The sequence below is a fragment of the Exophiala oligosperma genome (assembly GCF_000835515.1).
Source record: "Exophiala oligosperma strain CBS 72588 unplaced genomic scaffold supercont1.4, whole genome shotgun sequence".
In the NCBI taxonomy this organism is placed as follows: Eukaryota; Fungi; Ascomycota; class Eurotiomycetes; order Chaetothyriales; family Herpotrichiellaceae; genus Exophiala; species Exophiala oligosperma.
Window position 1 is genome coordinate 2,570,868 of NW_015622821.1, and position 22,752 is coordinate 2,593,619.

Genomic DNA, 22,752 nt, shown 5'->3' on the forward strand with positions numbered 1-22,752 from the left:
AAGAAAGGGCGGGAAGAGAATGAGGTCAGTAACTACTCGAACCAAGGGGCCATTTTTCGGAACAATCTATCACCGATCTCCGATGTAAGAAAGAAAAGAAAGTGACAAGGATCCTGATCATCCTTTTTCAAGAACAAACAAAGAGGGAGTGAACAGTAAAATCAAGTGATTCGTCGACAGTTTTAATGTCTTCTTTTTGGCCGTCGGGTGATACCCTTTGGAAGATAAAAAGGAATTCTAGTACAGAGAGTAGCAACAAACATCATATCCCGTACTTGTAATCCCCTAAAACAAAAGGGAAAAACAAACCCACAACTCCTTTATTTTCGAATAATGCTCCATGATGGGTATCCCAAAACCCAAAGCCAAATGCTTGTGCCCTTCATATCTCACATTGTGCGAATTTTGTGTGGTAAAATGGTGTTATATAATATGCCTTGTCCAGATTCCGAACCACCCGGGGAAAAACAAAACAAAAATACCTAGCTACTGAGGTAGATCTAACCACTCATACCAACATCTCTGGCCTGTTGTATCATCATATTCAAAAGATCCTTTTCTTCCTGTGTAAAGTCCTTCTTGAGAGGAGCGTCGGTCGTCAAACAACACATGTTGCTCTCTTCCAACTGCCAAGCCCCGGGCTCTCGGATATCCTTAGGCTCGATCAGGTAGTGTTCAAACTTGCCGAATTTCCTCTTCTTCTTGTCAGCGAATTTGTTGTCCTGGAGCCAACCGTTGAACCACAATGGATTGCCGTCCAGGTCGAGATGGAGAAGTTGTGGTGAACAAATGGTATAGGTTTCAGGTTCGCTCTTCACCTCCGGCACTGCCACCGAATCGTCGTCGACCTCCTCTTCGACCTCAATCTCTTCCTCCGATTCATTGCCGTCGGCGTCAAGATGGATCTGCTTCTTCTTCGTCATCACCTTCTTCTTGGGACGGTCCTTCTTCTCCTCTTCCGAGGGCTTGGGGGGCTGTACGAGACCCATGGTGCCGGCGTCACCTTGGTGGAAGGCGTAGTCTTGGTCGCCCACGAGTTCCCATCCGAGCCAGAATGTCTCCTTGTCACCTACGAAATCCGATTAGTAGGTGGACTCATCAAAATCACGTCAACGCAACATACCATAGACCATGTCGTAGACGCCGACTCTACCCTCGTCCTTGTTACCATCTCGGTCGGGGCCGTTCATTCTCGTAACGAGCAAAAGGGCAATAAAGTGCTTCCACTTGTCAACGACAATCACACCAGATTCCTGCTGGTGACCACTGTCACCGGTCCAGAAGCGGCTTTGTTTCACCTGTCTCGAGATTGGTTTGGGCAGAATCTGCTGAAGCCAACGTTTCTTCGACTCGGGCATGATCAGTCGGTCTCTGAAGAAAAGAGCACCTGTTTTTCGGTAGGCCGGGTCGTCAAACAATACTTCTGGGTTTTTCATGAACAAGCTGTCCGCATCGATGAAGATGACTTCTCGGAAGCTGGAATGCAAAATTGCAAAGGGTTTGGCTGCCCAACCAGCCAACTTCCAGCCCTCATCGTTCACCATTTGGGCAATGTCTCGCGTCACGACACCATCGAGAGCCTCCAGATCCTGACGATAATCTTCGCTCAAATCGGAATCTCCCAAATACATGACTTCAACTGGAAGGTCGCATCCTAGTTTTCGGAAGATGGGGATGGTTGTCAAGAGATACGGTGCTTGATCGTCTCCGGCCGTAAGGACAAGGCCTCGCCCTCCCTTTTTGAAGTGGGAGTGCAAGGTCATATGATCAGGGAAATAAGGCGCCGTCCACGGGAAAAGCAACTGGCCAAACTTGACCAGGAAATAGCGGTACGCCTCGTAGGAATGAATGGTTTGTGCAATTCCTGATTCCGCCAGGTCGTCGGATGTCGATTGATGAACGTGATGGCGAAGATACTGAATGACATCGTCCCGAACATAGCTACCACCTTCCTCGTCAAAGGCCAGATGAAGGTCTTCCCAAGCCTCGAAGAATTTCTTATATTCACGAACTCGCAGACCCATCTCCCGCAACTTCTCCTTGCCGGTGCCTTCAACAGGGCGAAGTAAGTCTCGACCTTCCATCTCGCCAGGCATGAGGCTGATGACTCGGGTCAAGGCCTTCTCGAACTTGGGACGCTCAGAAAAGTGGGTAGAATCTGCCGTCGATGCCTTTTGAGTTGAACCTTTCGGCGGCTTCGCTGGCTCCTCGTCAATGGGCTCTTCACCACCCTCTTGGCTGACACGGGATGGCGATTTTGGATCCTGGGCTGGAGGTCGAGGATCTGCCGGAACCACGGGTTGAAGAAGTTCTTCAGCGGAGGGTGCTTTGAACGGTGCCTCGCCTTGTCCTTGGGGATTGGCTGGGTACTCGGCAACCGGATCAAGCACTGGAACATTCGGCTGCTGTGGTGGTGCATTGGGGTTTGGCTTGAGAACGACTTCAGGGTCGGCCGTATACTCTTTCAGTTTATCGGCGGGGGTCCTCGGTCGTGATTGGAGAGTCGGGTCGGAGCCAGAAGATGAGAGGAAATAGATTAATGGAACACATATTAGAACTAGAATAATGATGGCTGTTTGGCGATTTTTGAGTGCCCTCCGAGGTGGTCCGGCATATGGCAACCCCGGAAAAGAGCGACCCTCTTTGAGAGGATGTTGCCTGGGGGTGAACATGTCGTCCGAAACCCGCATCGGCAGTTATCAGCCCTGTAAGATAGAAGACAATCTATAAGTCGTTATGAGGTCGGTATAGATCTCTGTCGGAATTCGAGCGCAGAAAACATGAGATTTTTTGGGCTAATTTTTTCCTTTGCTATGCGAAAGCGGGTGGGCGCGTTCCAGACGCGAAAGGGGGATCTGACTTCAATAATCGGTTCGGTATTGGTAGTTCCCAGAAAAATGGAACGGCCACCAGGTAAAACAATAGCTCAAGAGAAAGATACAAAAGACAGAGATATTACTCCGTACAGAATGACCGACTCTAACAAAAAGGTGAGATGATGGAATGTCGAGAAAGATGGGATGATATAAAGGAGGCGTGTGGTATTATGGCCAGGGAAAAAAAAAGACAGGTGGACGAATATCAATCAAGGGTTAGAGGGTGTAAGGAATTTTTGGTGGCTTAAGCCATTGGGTCAGATTTCTACGGTACCGCGGACTGTACCATTATTTGCCTGGCCCCCCGTATCCGTATTTCCGTATTTAAACACCACTTAAACACGGGTCCAAGACTCTGAGACGCTAAAGATGCTAAGACACCTAGTCAGCCTCCATTGGGCTTAGCGCACCTCGCCTGTCAATTCCCCTTTAGGTTCTCCAGCTTTTCGCCTCTGCATGCCCCCCCCTGACGCCCCCCAGTGCATTCATTATTGATGCTGATTTCTCTGCTGATTCTGTTTCAACAAGCCACACAAGACAAGATGATGATCGAGCATGTGGCATGTGGCATGTGCCGTACGGCGTGCATGGCAGTTGATTTTCAGTTTTTTTATTTCTCGAAGAGTACTCCGTAGTTCAAGATACCATACTCTACTCCCTTGATCCGTACCTCTGTGCACTTGTACCGAATCACCAAACGTCGGGGCCGAAAGACTTGAAACCATCCTTGTCCTTTTTATTAACACAGTATTCCCACCTTCTAGATATTTATTTTTAGTCTACATAGTCTCCGCATGGACACATTATTCGTAAATTCATCCAAGCAGTAATTTGCTTTTCGTGGCTGCACTCGCTCGCTGCAGGTGCCAAGTCAAATCTCACTCCTGGCTCCTGTCAATGTCTTTTAAACCTCATGCAACATCCCTTGGACCATCCCTAATTGACTTCGCCAAAGGACAAATTGACAATTGACAAGACCATTGATGGGCAAAGAGCCAGCCTCACCGCTGCCAGGGGGCGTGTCACGCCAACCTCTGTTTAGGTAATCGAGGTATTAGTAGCCAAACCACCAGACACAACACCAACGCCGCCAATATTATCGGCTGCAACACCTTCACACCGGCTGCATTAGCGATGGCCCCGACAGCAAACGGTAAGACCGTGCCGCCGCTGGCTCCAAAGGCGCACGCGAACCCGACGGCGGCCACATGGAGTCTTTTCGGCAGCAGCTTGGTGAGCACCACGACAGCTGCCGGGAACATGGGCCCAAGGAAGAAGCCGATGAATCCGATCATGACGGCGCTGACATAAAAGTTCGGGATGAGCCAGAACAACAGCTGCAGCACCACGCTGCAGGAGACGTACGTGGTGACCGCCCACCTCTCGTTTTTGAACAGTCGACCTGTTACAAATCCGAGAACGAACCTCCCGACCGTGATCCCCAGCCAAAAACCCGTCGAAGTCATACCCGACGCGAACGGAGACCCATTTCGAACACGTAGCATGAAGCTCACGATCCAGCCGCCAATCGAGACCTCGGCACCGACATATGCGAGCAAGAATACCGATGCGAGGATCGTGGCCTTGTTCTTGACCGCCTCGAGTGTTCTACTTTTGCCCTTTTCTCGCTTGCCGAACGGATTGAGTTTCTTCAAGGTACTTTGCTCCTGCGTAGATTGCGGAGCGGACTCGATCTGGGCGGTAGGCTGAGCCTCGCCGACCGTCGACCGTTGAGCACGAAAGGCGCGCGCGTCAGATTTCCAGAACGTGCCGACGAGGAGTACGACTTCAATCGCCGCCCCTCCTACCATGATGTAGTAGAACTCGTACCATTTCCAGCCTGCTTTGGTCACGACCGACGTGGCTATGAGAGGAGACAAGGCTGCGCCAACACCGTAGAAGCCATGAAGAAACCCAAGAACTTCATTGGCGTCGGCCATATCGCCTATCCAAGCGTTCCTGTGGCCGGGCGGAAGCAGTCAGCATACACACATACACACACATCTTCGTTAGTTCCTGGCCCGACCTACCAACCACTATCACCCAAGCCGTTTCCAAACCCCAAGAGTATATATATAACCACCAACACCGGATAAGGAGGATGAAGACAGACGGCAACTATCCGTGGTCGCGTTGGTCAGCAGCGGTTGGGGAGACATTGTGTGAGGTGGCAAAGATTCATCTGGTCGTGGCTGGCTGACTTACCGTATCCCAAAAGATGTGACATGCTCATTATACAAGCCACCCCTCTCTGCCCGTATACCATGTGTATGTGATTGTTCAGGAGCGCCGACAGCGTATAGCCCGCCAATGGACTCAGAAATACGAGCGAGATGACGGTGTAGTTGACGTTATACCAGTCCTCAAGGTAGGGTATGAGGGCACCGTACGCGGCATCGTTGGCTCCCAGGATCGCGAAAGACCAAAAGGTCCCCGCGCAGCGCCAAACATTGATTCGAGGAGAATTCCACTTTTGCAATTGAGGTTGGCTGTCGTTTGATGATGCTGGTGATGGTGCGGAGGGGGGAGCATTGGGGTTGGGGGTGGTTGTCGTGGCTTTTTCAGCCTCCATTCGTATATGAGACGTCGTTGGAAGTTCGATGATGGCAGTCGAGCTGCCACCGGGTCCTGAATTGATGGTCTGCATGGATGTAGGTATGCTTTCAATGGTTGTGGTTTCGACAATTTCTGTAGAGATGTTCTGAAGATGTTGTAATATCAAGAAGGTCTTTTCCTTCTTCTCTCAAACGATAACCCTTTGAATGTGTCAATTGCTGCAAATCAACACTTGTAAAATAGCCGGAAGAAAGAAAAGAGCAGCAGTAATCTGGGTAAACTTGTAAAAAAAAATCCAATAGAAGAAAGACAATAAGGATCTGTAGGTTGCAATGGGAAAATGGAGGATAGAGTAAAAGAATGAACACCAACAAGGCAAACAGCAATGAATGGAATGATGTCCAGGACCCGGAGATCAACCGATGGACATTTTCATGACTTCCCAAAGAGCCGCTGTACCGCTGTATCCCTTCTGCAATGGGAACACGGGCCGTAGGGGGGGGGGGAAGTAGACGATTTGTGTTGTTGGCGTGTCCTCGAAAGTGGATGATGCAGAGGCCGAAAGAGGAAATTCTTCCAGTTCGCTGGCGCTGGGGGAAGATGTCGAGATAATTATGGTATGGGGCTTTGCGGAGTACGGAGTTATTCTCGCCGATTTATGAGGGCACTCATAGTGTCCCAAGGACTACAGACGAAGTACAGTACATAGGTCCTCGGTACCGAGTTCCAAGTACAACACAGAGCAATGAATTGGAATTCTGGATGTCTTTCAATAGTGTCATCATCAAAATCATGCTGAATCAAAACCATTTCTCTCTGCTCCATGAGTATAGATGGATCTTTTAAACAGACCAACAGCATTCCATAACGCCAACGCTAAGTCATTCAGCCTTCCAGGAGGGACTCCTCTGTCGAGATTATGCCTGGTCAAAAGTCCATCGCTGACCCACCCATCTTGTCGTTGATATCAAGCACCCTGCAATTCGTCAGTGCAAACCATATAAAACACAAGTAATCAGCAACTTACGAGTACTGTTTGACCAGAGTGCCCTCTCCACCCTTCGCTAAATCAATGCTGAAAACGTAAAAGTTGCCCTCGTTCGTCACCACCATAACATGGGGAGAATTCGGACTCATGGCAACCACGCTTCGTAGCTGACTTGGGGAAGTCCCCGAATTGCTCTTTGGGAGCCGAATCCAAGCAAAGTCTCGCGAAGGTTCCCACATTTCTGCCATACCTTTGGGAAGATATCCGCCTACTGTTGAGGCAAGGTTGGTCCCTACATGCTGAGAAGTTCTCCGTAGTAGACCCATTAGTGTACCGTTCGGTTTGCGGCCTGATATTGTTGTAGGAGATTCGGGCCCGTCTTCATCAGCCTCATTCTGGTCGTACAGGGTGTCACTTCCTTGGCTCAATCGTCTGGTGAAGGCCGAACTGACTTTGGTGGGCGAAGTAGGAACTTCGTCTTGATCGGGCGAACGACTTTGCGCAGGACCTAACTTGAAGATATGAACAGTCTCTGTGGCCGATGACACGCACAGAAGAGTGGACGTGATGTTAAACGCCATACTGTATATCCTAGCAGGCATCGACCCTCTTCTGAACTGGTATAGTTTGCGCGCGTCAGGGACAGAAAATACGCGAATGATCGTTCCTTTGTCAGAAGAGGTCGCCAGGATAGTTCCCTCGTTGTTGAACGTTACACAAGACAGAGGTGACCGGTGTGCCTCCACCACATTGACAGCCTCCAGTTTGATAGCATCGAACAGAAGAACTTCGCCCGAGGTCGGAGGGACATGCGTGCTGTTGGGCGGCGCATGAGAAGGAGGAGTGAATGAGGATGCAGAAGCTTTCTGTGGCAAGGGATAAGCTATGTAGCAATTGTCTGAGGAAGGAGACAAGCCACAAATCGCTGAAGAGACGGTCAGTTAAACCACTGGGGTACGGATCCTCAGAAGGTGCCTTGCCTGTGGGGTTCGGAGACGTCTCAATGGTGTATAACAGCTTCATCGTCTGTATGTCATACAGATATATCTGGTCTTCTAGGACGATCACCAATCTCTTTCTATTCAGCCGCACCGCCAGAACCGTGGTGGGGAAGGTGAGCTCGCATATTATGGAATCTCTCTGCTCTGGTCAGCAAAGCCTCGGGAAACCCTGGTGTACTTGTCCTACTTTCGTGTTCTTGATTTGGAGTCTCCTCGGTGAGAGTATGAGGGCCACTAAGGAAGTCGAGAATAGCATTTCGAGTATAGCGATGTTGCCGGCATCTCTGGACTCGAAGCATTTCGCAAAGGGATCGGTTGTGAAGATTCGGAATCCTCTCGAGGTGCCTTGTTCGGTCAGCTACCAAGCGAGGAAATGAGCTGAACCTGAAAAACTCACCTACAGCCAAGTGGCTGTAGTCCTGATTGAAGGTAACGAAGTTCACGGACATTCTGGAACGGCCGGGCCAGCTCACTGTCGAACTGCTTGTTCCCTGAGCAGGTCCATTGATTAAGTACCCGGGTACAATTCTTCCCGTCGAGTGTTGTCGTCGGGCTTCGCAAGTGCAAATTACTGAATCCCAGTGCCCACCGTCGCTGTTAGCGAAGTGTCAAACCGAAGAGACTGCGCTGCGATTGACCGTCAATTCGGAGAATTGAGGGCGCATGTGACGTTGCACAGTTAAAAGTGCGAAATGACTCGCGGGGGGAAGATTGGCGCCTACTGCACGACTCGGCCTAGGCGAGTTTTGCGGGGGAGACCTCTGCCTACCGCCTAATTATCTTACCTAGATACCCTAGCCATCCCTACTGCTGGCCTTGTACTTGCTCAGCGCCAAAGCACCATCGAGCGCGTCCTCATACGACCTCCAGAATGGTTGACTCGATGGAGGTAGACACGGACGGTCCGCGAGGCGTCAAAAGGACCGCTGCTGAGGCAGGTCTACCTCCAGAAACACCTCGTCGTATCAAGGTACGTTAATACTTCTGCTCTTTCGTAAAGGACTAGAGGACCCCTGACACATTCCAGGCTCTGGATCTTGATGTCGTCAACAAGATCGCTGCGGGAGAGATCATCGTTGCTCCGATGCATGCTCTGAAAGAATTGCTGGAGAATTCGGTTGATGCTGGATCGACCATTGTCGAAGTCGTCGTCAAAGAAGGTGGTCTGAAATTACTCCAGATTACAGACAACGGCCATGGAATCGAGGCAAGTGATTGTTTTACTTATATTCCACCACGCCTCTGACGGCATACAGAAAGACGACCTGCCAATTCTATGCGAAAGGTTCACCACGTCCAAACTCCAAAACTTCGAAGATCTCATGTCGATTGGAACATACGGTTTCAGAGGCGAGGCTCTGGCAAGCATCAGCCACATTGCTCATCTGAAAGTCACCACGAGGACCGCCAACTCTAGCTGTGCCTGGCAAGCTTTCTACGCCGACGGGAAACTTACTCCTTCGAAACCTGGGCAGAGCGCTGATCCTAAACCAACTGCTGGTCGGCTGGGCACGCAGATCACCGTCGAAGACCTATTCTACAACATTCCAAACAGACGGCGAGCGTTTCGGTCACCTTCGGAAGAATATGCCAAAGTTTTGGACGTCATTACTCGCTATGCCGTACATCGAGAAGGGGTAGCATTTTCCATCAAGAAGTATGGTGAATCCGGCACTGGTTTTTCGGTTGCAGCGGCGGCGACGAAAATCGACCGAATCAAACAGGCGTATGGTGGTGCAGTAGCAAAGGAACTCATGGAGTTCAAGGTGGGAGATGACAAATGGGGGTTCAAAGCCTCAGGGTATGCCACCAACGCCAATTACAGCGTAAAGCGGACAACACTACTTTTGTTCATCAACAATCGATCCGTCGAATCCTCGGCAGTGAAGAAGGCCATTGAGCAGACATATCAGATGTTTCTTCCCAAAGGTGGCCATCCTTTTGTATATCTCTGTCTCGAGATTGACCCCGGTCGAGTCGACGTGAATGTCCACCCGACAAAGCGCGAGGTTCACTTCCTGAACGAAGACGAGATTGTCGAGCTGGTATGCGACCACCTTCGCGAGAGTTTGGCCAAGGTCGACACCATTAGAACGTTCAAAACGCAGACTCTTCTTCCTGGCGTCACACCAATGACTCCGCTCAACCCGAGAGTGAGAGCAGCAGAAAGCACACCTCCCGCAGACGATAGCGGCCCGAGGAGGCCTTCGACCACAAAGAAGCCATATGAAAACAACCTGATCCGCACAGACTCGAAGATGCGCAAGATCACGTCGATGCTTCCACCTGCACTGTCGACCTCGACTTCCCAGGGCGAAGGACCCCCTGCGATCGAAGGAGGTGTACGTTATTCCACCACCGACCGAGAACAGATCCAGATTCGGTTGTCTTCGGTCAAGAACCTGCGTGCCGAAGTCCGTGAGGCAATGCACGACGGCCTGACCGAGGTCTTTGCCTCTCTCACGTACGTCGGTGTCGTCGACGTCACCCGACGGATAGCGGCGATCCAGGCCGGCGTCAAATTGTACCTGGTCGACTACGGCATGGCCGCGAACGAGTTCTTCTATCAAGTCGGGCTCACGGACTTTGGGAATTTCGGTCTGATTCAACTTCGACCTGCACCCCGGTTGCGTGATTTGCTCGACGTCGCCGCCGAGCACCAGATCGAGACCTCCCCGGATTGTGCCCACCTCGACAAGGAGCGGGTGGTCGAAAAGGTGTACGACCAACTGATGGGCCGGAGAAAGATGATTGCCGAGTACTTCGCCATGGAAATTTCCGACGACGGCGACCTCGAAACCATCCCTCTCTTGCTCAAAGGGTACATGCCTTGCATGGCCAAATTGCCAATGTTCTTGTTGAGGCTGGGTCCCTTTGTCGACTGGACGCAAGAGGAACCGTGTTTCAAGACCTTTTTACGTGAATTGGCTTCCTTTTATGTTCCGGAACAATTACCTCGGGTCGACAACGACAAGGACAACAATACCAATAACAATCGTGCGACTGCAGGTACTCCTACAGGTACTCCTACTACGAACGACGACGCCATGATCGGAACGACAGAACCCGGCAGCACTGACACCGTCAGTAGTACCCGAGAAGACGAGGATCAAACTGATTTGGACGTCATGACCGAAAACAGGAGAAATGAACTGTCCCACGTCCTTGAACACGTCTTGTTCCCTGCGTTTCGATCCCGCATCGTCGCAACGCAAGATTTGTTGAGTGGTGTCATGGAGGTGGCAAACCTAAAAGGCCTGTACCGTGTCTTTGAACGTTGTTGAGACCTACGAGTCCGGAGTTGAGTGTCCTGCCACATGGTATTTTGGACCTAAAAGGCGCCTGTAAGTTAATTACTTGTGCTTACAAGTGTACCTACTAGACTCCAAAGGTCGCTACGCAATGACCCTTAAGGGTAACCAATGAGATGGACGCATGTTTTATAGTAGCTATCTACCCAAGGTGAAAATGGTAGGTAGCTAGGGAGGGTAGTAAGGTAAAGGCACCTAGAGGCTGATTGTAAAACACCTTGACTTTGTATTATAAGGTAGATAATAAAATACCAAGACTCCTTGAAGTTATGATGGTTCCACCTCGTACCCCTGTCGGAGAGCCTGCTTACTTACCTTGGGTATTCGACTTGAAGCTTTCCAACTCTAGTCATGGATCATCCTCAATCTCATCATCAAACACCAATTGAATCAAGGTTATCAAGGTAGCCTCTCTCACACCACCTGATGGTGAAAAAAACTTCTCAGCCCGTCCCATTATAAGTATACCATACGTTCCCCAATGGGCCCCTCGCGCTCCCATCAGCATTCAACAACATGTCCGTGACACCGTTTGCGCTGGGGAAATTACCAAACCAAGCATACCTTTCTATCCAAGGTTGTTGATCCATCCATTTTGTAGCATTTTTCATCTAGAAAAAGAAACAGAAAGGCGTTAGCTTAGCTTGACAGTACGAAAGGGGGGCAGCCGGAGGGAAAGCAAACGGAAATCCAACTCACAAACTCAACAACAACACTCTGATCATAATTTCCATTGTCCATGCCAAACTCGGTGACCCAAACAGGATACCTCCCCCCACCTGTCGTGTTGTACGCCATGGTGATATAATCCATAAAATACTCAATGTTGTACGGACTCGCGTACCAATGCAGATTGATAAAGTCGACCGTCAAGTTGAGAGCCGTGACGTTTCCCAGGAACTGGCCCAGATAGTACAACCCGCCGGGCGCGCCCGTGTTGGTGATGGCCGGCGCACCAATCTTCACACCCCGACCCGCAAAGGGCTGCATGAAGCGCTGGTACCCGCTCAGCACGCTCGTGAGGTTCATGCACGCAGATTGGCCCGAGAAGCACGCGTCGGGTTCGTTGAAACCAAAGATGGCGTCGCTGCCGTAGTGGGAGATGCTGTAATTGACGTTACCCGGCCAGACAGACGTGAGAGACGAGGCGTCGTTGTAGAGAAGCGGGATATACCGAAATCGTGCGCTTGGGTATAGACCGATGTCATCCGAGGCATTGGGTAGGGAGTAGTAGTTGTACGACCAGGAGATGTACGGTGCGGGAGGAGGGTAGAATTGGAGCGTCGTTACATTGGTATACGCCAATCCGCGTTTGGAGGGGTAAGGAGAAGACGACGGAGTTGCGGATGATACGGAGGAGGTCGAGGTGCGAAACAGTGTTGACCATGTTGATGTTGGCGCAACTATACGTGATGTTGTCACTGTCACTGCCACGGTTGTCGTTGTCATGGTAGTCGGGGATATGGCGACAGCTGTAGATGTTGAGGATTGTGATACGGATCGAGTGGTGCTCGAAATAACAGCTGACGAAGCGGAGGAAGATGAGGGATTCGAAGGCATGCTCGAGGAAATCATGGATGAAATCGAGTGGCTGGGTGATATTGTGGTCTGGCTTATGGATAGGGATACGGATGGTACTGCCGAAGATGTGTACGAAGTGGGAATACTCATGAATGTTGAACTTGATGCATAGATGGTACTTGTGCTCAACCCGCTGGGAACATGAGAGGCGGAGGATGTTGAACTCAATAGCACTGTGGTCGCCACAGAGGACTTGGTAGGGCTCGAGGACCGGGGAGCCGAAAACATCGAAATTGATGTGCTGGTAGTTACAGAAATACCTGTTACATATGTCGAGCTCGAGTAAGCTGATGAAGATGGCACTGAATTCGTACCTGTTGTAATGCCTGTTCCACCTTGTATCGATGTCAAGTGCGAGCTCTGAGGCTGTGTTGATGTGGTGATGCCTAGTGTACTAGACATTGACGACAGCTCGGATGAGAGTGTCTGTGAAGTCGTCCTTGTCGAAGCCGAGGTTTGTGATACAATACTCGACTTTATGTTTGTTGAAACTGAGCTAGTGAGACCTGCATTCGGGGACGTCGAGGTTGAACTCGGATTGATTGCACTACTCTCCCCATGCGGAAGCTCCGAGCTGGTTTCGGTAGTCTTCATCGTCGAAAATAATGTCGTGGATGTCGGTGCCTCCGTGTTTCGATTGGACACGAAACTCGATGTTGGACTGGGTGACGAGATCGTTGAAGAAACAGGGACGTCCACAAAATCTGGAGTCATCGATATACCCCCAGCCTCAGATGGAGGGACACTATCACCGAACGCCACCACAAGTTGTCCAGTTGGAAGTGTGTAGAAAGTCGAGTCTCCGTATACAAGAAGTCCTCCTTGGAAACTCCATCTAGATTCACCGTCTGGAACACTGGTATTTTGTAGTGGCTGTACTCCTGCGGATGCGCCTGTGCCCAAATAACCACCTTCGCCGACCAGGAATCCGTTAGGAGTAAGCTGAAAGACCACAGCTACGTCCTGGTCTGCGCTGAGATATGCAAAGTTATTTGTGATCGTCACATATTCATTTCCTCGACTTTGCAATCTCCGACCGGCCACGCTTACAGTGATGATGAATGGACTGGATGTCGGTGGCGGAAGGACTGTGGTCCGTGGCGAGCTACTTTGTGTAGAATATGTAGAAGAGGCGGTTGTCAAGTTAGGGGTGGCTGTGGTCGACACAGAAGCCGAACTGTTTCCCCCAGGTGCGGTCGGCGAACTCGTAGATGACATCCATGGCGTCGAAGTCGCATTTCCATATATCACTGTCGTTGTTAGATAGCAATCATTCGACAATATCGATCCTGATCATCCATTAGCTCGACTTCTCTGACTCGTGAATGGTTTCTCACCAAGTTGCGCGGCTGAATGTCCAGCAAGGCTCGAAGCGACAAGCGCCACCAAATCAAGCCTCGATCTTTTCCAAAATTTCATCCTGACTGTTGTGATGTTAGCCGCACCAGTGTCAAGATATCCAACGAAGCCGGACCGCGTATTGTATACACCTTGGACTTTTCATGGCCAGGAATGTGCCAGGTGGAATGCTAGAACTGGTCAGTGCACGAGTGAAGCAAGACATAGCTGAAGTCTGAGAGAAACATTTGCAACTTCTCCGGACCTCGAGGTCCGATTAATATAGCTTTTATTGTCATTCAAAAAGCGCTCAAAAGTGCTCGAGACTGGTTAGTATACAAATACATTGTTTCATGTCCCGCTTTCCATGGATCGTCCTTCGATATGGTACACAAGCAACCCATTTGCTGTTGAAATACTTTTGTCGTAACGCCACACATGCAGCCATAACTTCACCCGGCAGACTCTACGGGTACCTTCGAAGTCGAAAATGAATGATCCGAGAAAGAACGCCTGGCGTGATGATAATCATAGACCTGGACTTGTCGTGGGACTGATGCCGCTGGCATTGAGGTATTCCACAGGCACTTTGGGTACTCGCGGACTCTGTATGGCTCCAGGCAAGAGGTTTTGACCTCCAGACTGTCCACGTAGCCTTGTAACTTCTCTCGCTCTCTCCTTCTCCTTTTGGCTCTCGCTCTTTCCACCAGTGAGACGTCGCATTCCACGTCGCATGCCTTGTATACTGAAGGCACCACCTGTTTCGGTGGCAGACGTTGGGGTCGTATACTCCGAAGGCCCTGGTCCGGAGATACCCTTACCGCCGCCTGCGACTCCAACACTGAGAGAGGGGAATGGGCTGTTCTCTCCGTCAGAGAGCATGGCTTCGTCGTATTGATCCGCGTAATCGTCCTGGGATCTGAATGATCCAGTAGGTCCAGGAGAAAACACGCCTGAAGGCTGAGACCCTGAAAATTGATTTGCTGGTGACGTGATAGACCTCGCGTGCAAGCCAGGCCTACTGTGATTCGTCGGGCTCAATACCGTCTGTATAGCTGGCTTCTTGTTTGTAATTGGCAAAGAAGGCCCCGGTCCTCCAAGCTCGTCGATTGACGAAAAAGATGTTTGAGTAGTCCCGCTATAAGCGGCCGAAGATTGACTCAATTCATTGCGATGCCCAACACCAGGCAAAGGGCCTGACTCTGTAATTCCATCAGGGATATTAGCCAAAGAAGATGTTCTTGCAAGACTTTGGCGTAATATGGGAGCAGTTTGCTCATCGTACAAGGCTGTGCTGTGCTCCGTTAATGTTGGCATAACCATGCTTGACACTCCCAGTTGACTAGTACCGGTTGGAGTGAGCACAAGATCTCCGTCAAGGTCATCGAAAAAGTCGTCGAGACTGTCGAGTGTATTGACCAAATCGCTGACGTTCGTATCTGCAGCTGTTTCCAAAGAACGAATTGTTTCCGCTCTGCTCTGAGATGGAAAATACGAGTCGTTGTAGCCATCATCGCCTTGGAACTCAACGTCAGGCGTAGCTGTTTCTTGGCCTTTCAATGCATCGGAGTCTCCACAGGTGTAGAATACAGCATGCACATTACGCCGAGTCATGCTCGAATAGATTGCCGGCATAGGAATAGACCACCCCGACGGTAGTGGGATACCATACAAGCTTTGTGTGCGCTCGTACTCTTTTCGAATTGCCTTTGCAGAGCCCACTGCCATACTCATGCGCATGTGGTGCTTCTCCATTGGTGTAGCGGCAACCTCCATTATATAATCCAGGACTTCGAGAGCCTGACTGCAATGTTCAGTCTGCAATAGCCGCAAAAGTGGAGAGATGAGATCTGGACCATGGTTCGTGATAGCTGCGTTCTTCATGTTGACTAGGGGTATCAATTCGCTCAAAATGTCCATCAGTTTCACCCTGAACCACGGAGTCTTGTTTGTGAGGAGACCAATCATAAAGATCAAGGTTTGAGCATCACGAGCTGGGAAATACGCAGCCTTCAAGGCTTGGAGCGTGGATGAGAGCATCTCACGACTTGAGATCATGTCTTTGCTGGCAAATTGTCGAAGACATATTGCCAATGCCTCGTGGCCTTCGGCAGCTGCAACATGGCCTAGGCTCCGAGCTACCTCTAATGAGGTAGAATCGACTGTGTCAATTTCGAAGCTGTGCAAGAATTGTGGTAGATTTGCAAGCAAATTGTACAGTAGGCGGTCGTCAGTGCCGACCAGGTCGCAATTGGGAAGATGAGCCAGTTTATGCAGGACCGAAAGCGTCTTCTCCAAACTATCGGCGGACTTGAGACCTTTGTAAAGCAATGGCTGTACGCCTTCGAAACCGCCTTCCCATTTCCCGGGCTGTCCAACGAGCATAGCTTCGGTGACTTCCGTAGAGGACAAGTCTAGCTTCTCGATAAACTTCTCAAGCATCCCCAATGTCTCATAGAACTCTCTTTCGTGGATGGTACTGAGACAAGCACATGTAGTCCAGAACAGCTGTGGATATCGTACGAGAGTCTTTGGTTCCGAAGCCCCAATGACGACCTTTAGAGTTGTCAAAATCTCCATGGAAAATGTCTGGTAATCCGTCTGCTCGTCTGCGATGGTGTTTGATAACCGGGCGAGCATGTCAGCCAGCATTCTGGCGTCCAGACTGACTGATATGCATCGGAAGACCTGGAAGGAACGGCAAGCCAAGTGACGTACGGGGCAGATAGAAGCCCAATGCAGGGCTTCCTTTGCCCACGTATCACTGAAGTTCTCGAAAGCCAAATCGAAAATGCTAACGATTTCCGTGCTGAGGGTGGACATAGCGGGAGGTACCCTGCTGGCCCCATCATCTTCGTCTTTTCTAGTGTTCTTTTCATAAGACCAGCTGATTCTTGCATCATTGGTTCGGACTGAGTCGACCAGGGTCTCAATCTGTGACTTTGAGGCATACAATACCTGAGGATCAATCTTTGTCGTGACCAGTTCGTGAATCAGGTGTACCAGCATCTCTCGAGCTTGTTCCTGTACCGAACTTGTGTAGTGATCCCAGAGAATGAGAACAGTGTGGATGAGTTTGATGGCTTCTTCCTTGGCCAGGGTCACAGGTGTGACCATTAGATCGACCAGGAAGATGAGGGATACTTGACCTAAAGAGAGCCCGACCTGTTCGTCCGTTAGTCTCATCCAGCGTCCAAGCACAATGACAGAATCCCTTACCTGTTTGCTGCCCATTGGAAGCAATGAGCCCAAATCTGCAACATAGGGCAGGTGCCTCGTGTCCGGCATAACGACATCTGCGTGGTTTTTGTCGTTGACCATGTTTTTCGGCGTCAATTGCAGCATGAAAAATTCAAGCACTCTCGATCCTGCAGGAGTGGACGAGAGATAGACCACTATTTGTTTCGCATACTCGACAAAGTTTTGGTCACGACGGTCAAGAGAAAGATAGATGATAAAGTCCAGTATAAGCTGCACGTTCCCTGCGTGTGGGCCTGTTGCAAGAGCTTGCCACAAAGCCTGAACTTCATTGTGCATGGAACTGCTGGAGCAGATTGTGATTTCAAACATATTTGCCAGAAGCATGTAGGAAACCGCAGTCGGCCCATTAGTAATGGGGTCGACTTGAAGCTCGAGAGTCTGCAGCCAGGGCAAGATGGCAACGACCATGTTGCGCTGATGATCGTTCCGTGCAACCTTATAGTGCAAAGAAAACTCGGAGAAAATCATGAAAGCGATATCTGAGTTTGCTTTCGCAAGACGCTTTGAGTACTCAAATTGGGCTAATTTGTAGACAGCACGCGTTTTGTCGGATATGCTTATGTCGAATTCTTGCAAGTTCGAACTTTTCTGGAGTCGTTCGTCCAAGGTCCGGATCAGGTGAGCAGACTTCATCCGTATTTCTCTATTCTCATTGCCCAGGGTGAACACAATTACGCTGAGGATTTTCCAGAAAGGGAGCGGATACTCCGGTTGTTGTATCAAGACCTCGCAAACCACCCCAAAATAACTCTCCAGTGCAGTTGAGGATTCGGTCATGTAGCATTTTTCAATGGCATGTTCGATCAGTCCGAGATGGTCGGGGTTATTCATCAGTAGCAGCTTGAGTGCTCGCCTGCCGATGGAATGCATTTTATGATTGTTGGTCGCGAAGATGCCGTCAATCCAGGACAGCATACGTGGAACATGGAACGACAGGACAATATTGCTGTCCGTCACCATATTTATTGGACCAGCACACAGGGCAGCCATCGCACTCAGAGCAGCCACGCGCAGATTGTTCTTCTCCTTCTCAGAGGCTGCATTGGCATTCATCCGGTCCTGGACATCCCTTGCATGGCTATGGTTAGGATCAAATAAGTTCTGTTCCGCTGAATAACCACACCAGTCTTCCATAAGAGCAAAGGCGGACTTGCGTGCCTCGAAAGGCATCCAACGAGTAGGAGTTCTGGATCTGTTCACGCCCTCGAAGACTTCTTCAACGAGGCCACAGAAATGGTATCTCAGTCTTTGAAAACGCCAATCATTCTGTACGTCCGTGTCGCTGAGGAAAATGCGCAGGTCCCGCGTGTAGGTGACCATATTGTGCAATATCCACTCGTCTGTATAGATATCCTCGTGACGAAGAAATGCCGCGGTAAGTTTGTAGACGTGGGTGACCTCGGTCCTTAGTCTTTCAGTCTTCTGAGATCTCTGTGGGCTACTGGGTGTTCTCTGATGATTGATCCTAGCCTTTGCTTCGTCGTTGCATGTGATTACCGCGTACTGCAGCGACTCGAGAAGGGTTCTACAGAGCTTCCGATTAATGGAGCCAAGAGCGGTCACCACAGCATCACGAATGGGGTCTGGATGAGCGCCTAACATAGGTATGATGGCTGAGAAGAGGGCCCGCGCAGACCCCAATTTGTCCTGAGATTGAGTGGCACCTTTGGAAGTTTTCCGAGCGTGAGCAGCGTCCGCAAGCTGACTCTGTGATTGACCTCCAGGGGAATTAAGGGTGACACATGCCATGATAAGGTAGAGCTTCCACTGTTCGAATAGGACCTCTGCAGAAGTCGCAGAACTACGCCCTTGGATCTTGTTTTCGTAAAGAGCCGGGTTTCCCGTACTGATGTCTTTGAAGCTTTCTACGTCGTTCTGCATGAGCATTAATCTTCCGGTAACAGTGCCACGGCAGAGGGCGATAGCATTTGGACACGCATCAAAGACGACTCTGATGAGATTCGGGAATGCTTTGAACCAGAGAGTTGAGTCGTAGGACACTTCTGAGCTACAAATCTCAATCAGGGTGCTTTGGTCCGACTTGACACGTTTATCCTTTTGCAGTCGGCTTCTTTCTGCAACATTAAGAGCATCTTCATGGAGGTCGAGGATCCGTGATGATTGTGTTTCTAGTAATTTGATGATTCTGGATGGTTCATCCTGACCAAGGACTTTGTCGAATTGAAGCACTAGCCGCAACACCTTGACGGCAAAGGCCCGTACTCGACGAGATTGTGAACAGAGGAAAAAGAGCCCATAAGCCTCGATTTCGTCGACAAGAGGAATGACATTGGTCAGCTCCATCCGCAGTGCTCGATTCGACGGTGGAGTCCCGCGCTCCCTTGCCTCCGCTGCACTCGCCATCGTCTTTTGTTTCAGTTGTTCTGTCCATATCTGGAGCAGTTCCAGATACAGCGTCAAGGTGGATTCAATGTGTGCCGGTCCCAAGCGTCCTTCATCGGACATGGTTGAATACTGTGTATCATAAGAAAAGATGAATCTTGGAAACGCAATCGCAACAGCCTGGGCGTGGCCCTGTCGAGCAATTGCTTTGAGCGATTGAGTGGCGGAGGAAGCAATGTTTGCTTGGACATGAGCGGATCCGGTGCACAAGAGGCTGATGAGAGGGCTCAAGGGTATGTGATCCTTGAAGCAGCGGGGCAGAGCTTGAATTGCCACGTGCAAAAGTTCATAGTATTGCTGCCGCTGGTCGGCAACTGGGACATCTGGAGAACGATTCAAGGTGAAAGCATCGACCAAAGGTGTCTTCGGAGTCAAGCTGGCGGGTGAGGAGAATTTCTCGTTGAGAGTAGCCTGACCACCAAAGGTATTGTCACATAGGATTGTTATCTTTCCCAAAGTTTCGCAAAATTGCAAATAATACTGCCGTGCGCTCTCGTCGAGATTCGAAACGTTGACCGGCACAGACGACGAGGTTTCGTCTTCAAAAGTCGACTTGACTGGTGTACCGAGATCCACGCTGGTCTTCAGGCTGCTCTGGGGAGAGGATGGAAGTCCCTCAAAGGTAGGCGATTGGATGCTGAAAACGGGAAATGGAGGCGCGACCTGATCGGCTCGCTCTAGGTCAGACATAATGGCCAGAAAGCCGCGAATGCCTACGACCATTCTTTCTGGCTCCATGTTCTCAATTTTAAGTGGACGATTTGATTGAAACATGTCGGAGTGGACCATCGGAAAGATAATGGATCTGAAACATATGTCCTGAGCAGCATATCCCAGAATACGGATAAGTTGAACCAAGGGCGTCGCTACAGCTGGATCCGAGCCAATGTGCGTTCTCCGACCTTGTGGAAGGGCCAGCTTGATGACTTCGTCCAAGCGACGTACTCTGAGATTGGCTGGTTCGACCACACGTGCAAGATAGGTCCATGTCAGCTGGCAGATGGCCTGCAAAGCAGGACCACGGGTGGTTCTGTCTTTGAGCTTGTTGCCGAAACTTTGAACCATTGGCAGCCATTGTGCAGAGAATGTTTCTAATGGAGAGACACAGAGGAGTACAATAGAAAGTGGGAAGCCGATGGCCCAATGACGGACCTTGACGATCATATTGAACAAGCGAGCATTGATAACCTCAATGAAGCTGACCCACATTGGGATTCCCTGGAAAACGTCAGGATGGCTAGCGACCACCGTCAACAAGCGCACAAATAGATGACAGTACGCCTGCTTGACGCGAGGCCCATGAGCATCGGAGAAACGGCTCGCAAGACTTCTCAAGAATTCACACACACTTGGCGCAGCTTCTCTGGTAGCAGCAATGTGCAGATGACGCATGCTTAGGAGCAGTAATTCGAGTCGAGATTCGAATTCTCTGGCGGTTGTTGTTTGCTGGCTTTTGGCGAATTCCTGCTGCCACACGTCAAGCTGCTGCGTATAGCGACCGGAGACATTTAGGAAATCCACCCGACTCATATGACCCAAAACCTGGCCATATATTCTCCAGTTTGCTAGTCTGATACTGGAGCAGAGGATCTGTGTCGGTTCAACTTCCTTTATCTGAGTAAACACAATATCCTCAAGTTTATACGCCAAGTCTGGAGTGATGGCTTCCAAATTGCTTTGCTCAAAGATAGCAATCAAGACTCGACACAGAATGTAGACAGAGATTGTGGCCCTGCGATCTGCCAGAATATATTCCTGTGTCAGGCTGTCCTCTAATGAGCCTTCCGTGCCCGTCTGAGGGAACCCGGACTCTCCTGGGACTTGTAACGGCTCCGTATGCCGTCTCGGTAACGTGGCCGGGAGCGAAGAGACGGAAAACGTGGCGCCCAGGCCCTGTTGCAGCCGTTGCTGGTAGACTTGTTTCTTTAGACTGGCAGCGATATCACCCTTGCCTTTGCGCCATAGCATCAGACTATCGACCAGAGGTTTTGGCCCTTGACGAGAGATATGACCCAGGGACGATATCAGCTGGTCAAAGGCAGCATCCACCCCCGGAGCACAGGCTTGCTCTACCGGTGTTGTGACTGTGTCGACAAGAGAGAGACAGTGATTGATTCTCTGATCGGCTCGTAGCACGAAGGCATGGAACAGATGATGTAGAGCATACTCCCCTGGCGTGCGTGGCTCTTGGTGAGCACTTGACGAGTTGTATGCATGGCCGCGTCGCGTTCTCGAATGCTCTTTGCGCCTCCGGGGCTGGGCTGAGAGAGAGTCGGGCTGTGACACTTGAACATCAATCATCGAGTCGATGGAGTGGCCTTGAGTGTGGCCTTGGAAAGATGAGACTGGGCTTGCGAAAGTGGATTGACCTTCTCCAGTAGAGTATTGCCCTCTCCGTCCCACGGTCGGATATCTCGCATTATTTGAGGCATTCAGTAAGGACTCGGGTGACAGAGGACTTGCGGACGTGGGCGAGTTGAAGGATGGATTTCTTGAATGCTGAAGGCCATGTATCACCGATGTTTGTCGATGATGGCCATAACTGTTCGATGTGCGTCGCTGCAGACCACTGTCCACGGCAGACGTACCTCTTGAGCTCACACTGCCATCCTGCCCAGGCCCAGCAGGCTGCACCGAGCCAGCGCGTGAGGATGACACATAGCTGGCCCCATATCCTTGTGTCGCAGACTGTTGCGGTCTTCCTCTTGAAACATCCCTTGTGTGGATGGGCGCAGCCAGCGGTGGACGAACGGTGGATGACGGTGGGGAGATCTGTTCAGGGCCAGGACCATCGAGGGCAAAGTTTGGGGTCTCGCTTGACGCGGGATGAGCATCTGAGGACATTGAATGCGTGAGATCAGCATGTGCTCGTATGTAGGTGTCGTCGCTGGGGGCGGTAGGGAAACTGCACGAATGCTTGGTGGTAGCGGAAGGGTTCCGGACTCGACTCACTATTGGGCATCATTTTTTGCCGAAGACCGACAGGACGAGAGGCGCAGATACAGAGACTCCGTCATTGCGTTGCACCCGAGTCCAGGCCGAGAATGGGTGAAGGAGAGGAAGGGAAGCAGAGGGAGATGGTATGGAGTATGTTGGCTGAATTTACTCGGTAAGGGAGGTGAATTTTAGTCCCCGTTGTCGAAATAGACGAGGTCAAACAGACTGAAAAAGAATGGAACGAACCCTCACCCAATCACACGGCAACAGCCACAGTACGGTCAAGAAGAACACCAGGGATATCTATATTCTATACTGAACAAACCCCTATGGCCACCTTGTGAGGATGGATATGTGTTTCCATATGTTAGTGTGTGTGTGGTGTAGGACGATTTAGTGCCATCGATGTCATATTTGTTTCTCACGGACCCTACAGATGGACTGAGCCATGTGCTACACCCAGCGATTCGCCGATGGACAGGAACAACTATCGAATCAAA

The 22,752-nt window shown here is 50.4% G+C and overlaps 6 protein-coding genes across 7 annotated transcripts; 1 reads left to right on the plus strand and 5 right to left on the minus strand.

Annotated features, from left to right (window-relative positions):
* Positions 1-274: 274 nt before the first annotated feature.
* Positions 275-3,050, minus strand: PV06_05021 (uncharacterized protein). Its single transcript, XM_016405986.1, has 2 exons — positions 1,124-3,050; positions 275-1,069 (listed from the first exon to the last, which is right to left on the minus strand). Exons 1-2 carry the CDS (start codon positions 2,688-2,690, stop codon positions 501-503), a joined length of 2,136 nt encoding a protein of 711 aa, XP_016264192.1. The 5' UTR covers positions 2,691-3,050; the 3' UTR covers positions 275-500.
* An 848-nt stretch (positions 3,051-3,898) lies between these two features.
* PV06_05022 (uncharacterized protein) lies at positions 3,899-5,600 on the minus strand (the record flags this gene model as incomplete). The annotated part of the gene is made up of 3 exons (XM_016405987.1): positions 5,082-5,600; positions 4,907-4,994; positions 3,899-4,835 (listed from the first exon to the last, which is right to left on the minus strand). Exons 1-3 carry the CDS (start codon positions 5,521-5,523, stop codon positions 3,899-3,901), a joined length of 1,467 nt encoding a protein of 488 aa, XP_016264193.1. The 5' UTR covers positions 5,524-5,600.
* A 523-nt stretch (positions 5,601-6,123) lies between these two features.
* PV06_05023 lies at positions 6,124-8,037 on the minus strand. Of its 2 annotated transcripts, XM_016405988.1 has the most exons (5): positions 7,819-8,037; positions 7,609-7,766; positions 7,401-7,560; positions 6,460-7,345; positions 6,124-6,408 (listed from the first exon to the last, which is right to left on the minus strand). In XM_016405988.1, exons 1-5 carry the CDS (start codon positions 7,868-7,870, stop codon positions 6,360-6,362), a joined length of 1,305 nt encoding a protein of 434 aa, XP_016264194.1. In that variant the 5' UTR covers positions 7,871-8,037; the 3' UTR covers positions 6,124-6,359. The 2 variants fall into 2 exon arrangements, with proteins under 2 accessions (XP_016264194.1, XP_016264195.1); XM_016405989.1 differs by having other exon boundaries at positions 7,401-7,766.
* A 255-nt stretch (positions 8,038-8,292) lies between these two features.
* PV06_05024 (uncharacterized protein) lies at positions 8,293-10,937 on the plus strand (the record flags this gene model as incomplete). The annotated part of the gene is made up of 3 exons (XM_016405990.1): positions 8,293-8,391; positions 8,449-8,632; positions 8,682-10,937. 3 exons carry the CDS (start codon positions 8,293-8,295, stop codon positions 10,703-10,705), a joined length of 2,307 nt encoding a protein of 768 aa, XP_016264196.1. The 3' UTR covers positions 10,706-10,937.
* A 156-nt stretch (positions 10,938-11,093) lies between these two features.
* Positions 11,094-13,531, minus strand: PV06_05025 (uncharacterized protein; the record flags this gene model as incomplete). The annotated part of the gene is made up of 2 exons (XM_016405991.1): positions 11,094-11,343; positions 11,432-13,531. 2 exons carry the CDS (start codon positions 13,529-13,531, stop codon positions 11,176-11,178), a joined length of 2,268 nt encoding a protein of 755 aa, XP_016264197.1. The 3' UTR covers positions 11,094-11,175.
* Positions 13,532-13,893: 362 nt separating this feature from the next.
* PV06_05026 (uncharacterized protein) lies at positions 13,894-22,605 on the minus strand. The gene is made up of 3 exons (XM_016405992.1): positions 22,268-22,605; positions 16,871-22,149; positions 13,894-16,816 (listed from the first exon to the last, which is right to left on the minus strand). Exons 1-3 carry the CDS (start codon positions 22,278-22,280, stop codon positions 14,180-14,182), a joined length of 7,929 nt encoding a protein of 2,642 aa, XP_016264198.1. The 5' UTR covers positions 22,281-22,605; the 3' UTR covers positions 13,894-14,179.
* Positions 22,606-22,752: the final 147 nt, after the last annotated feature.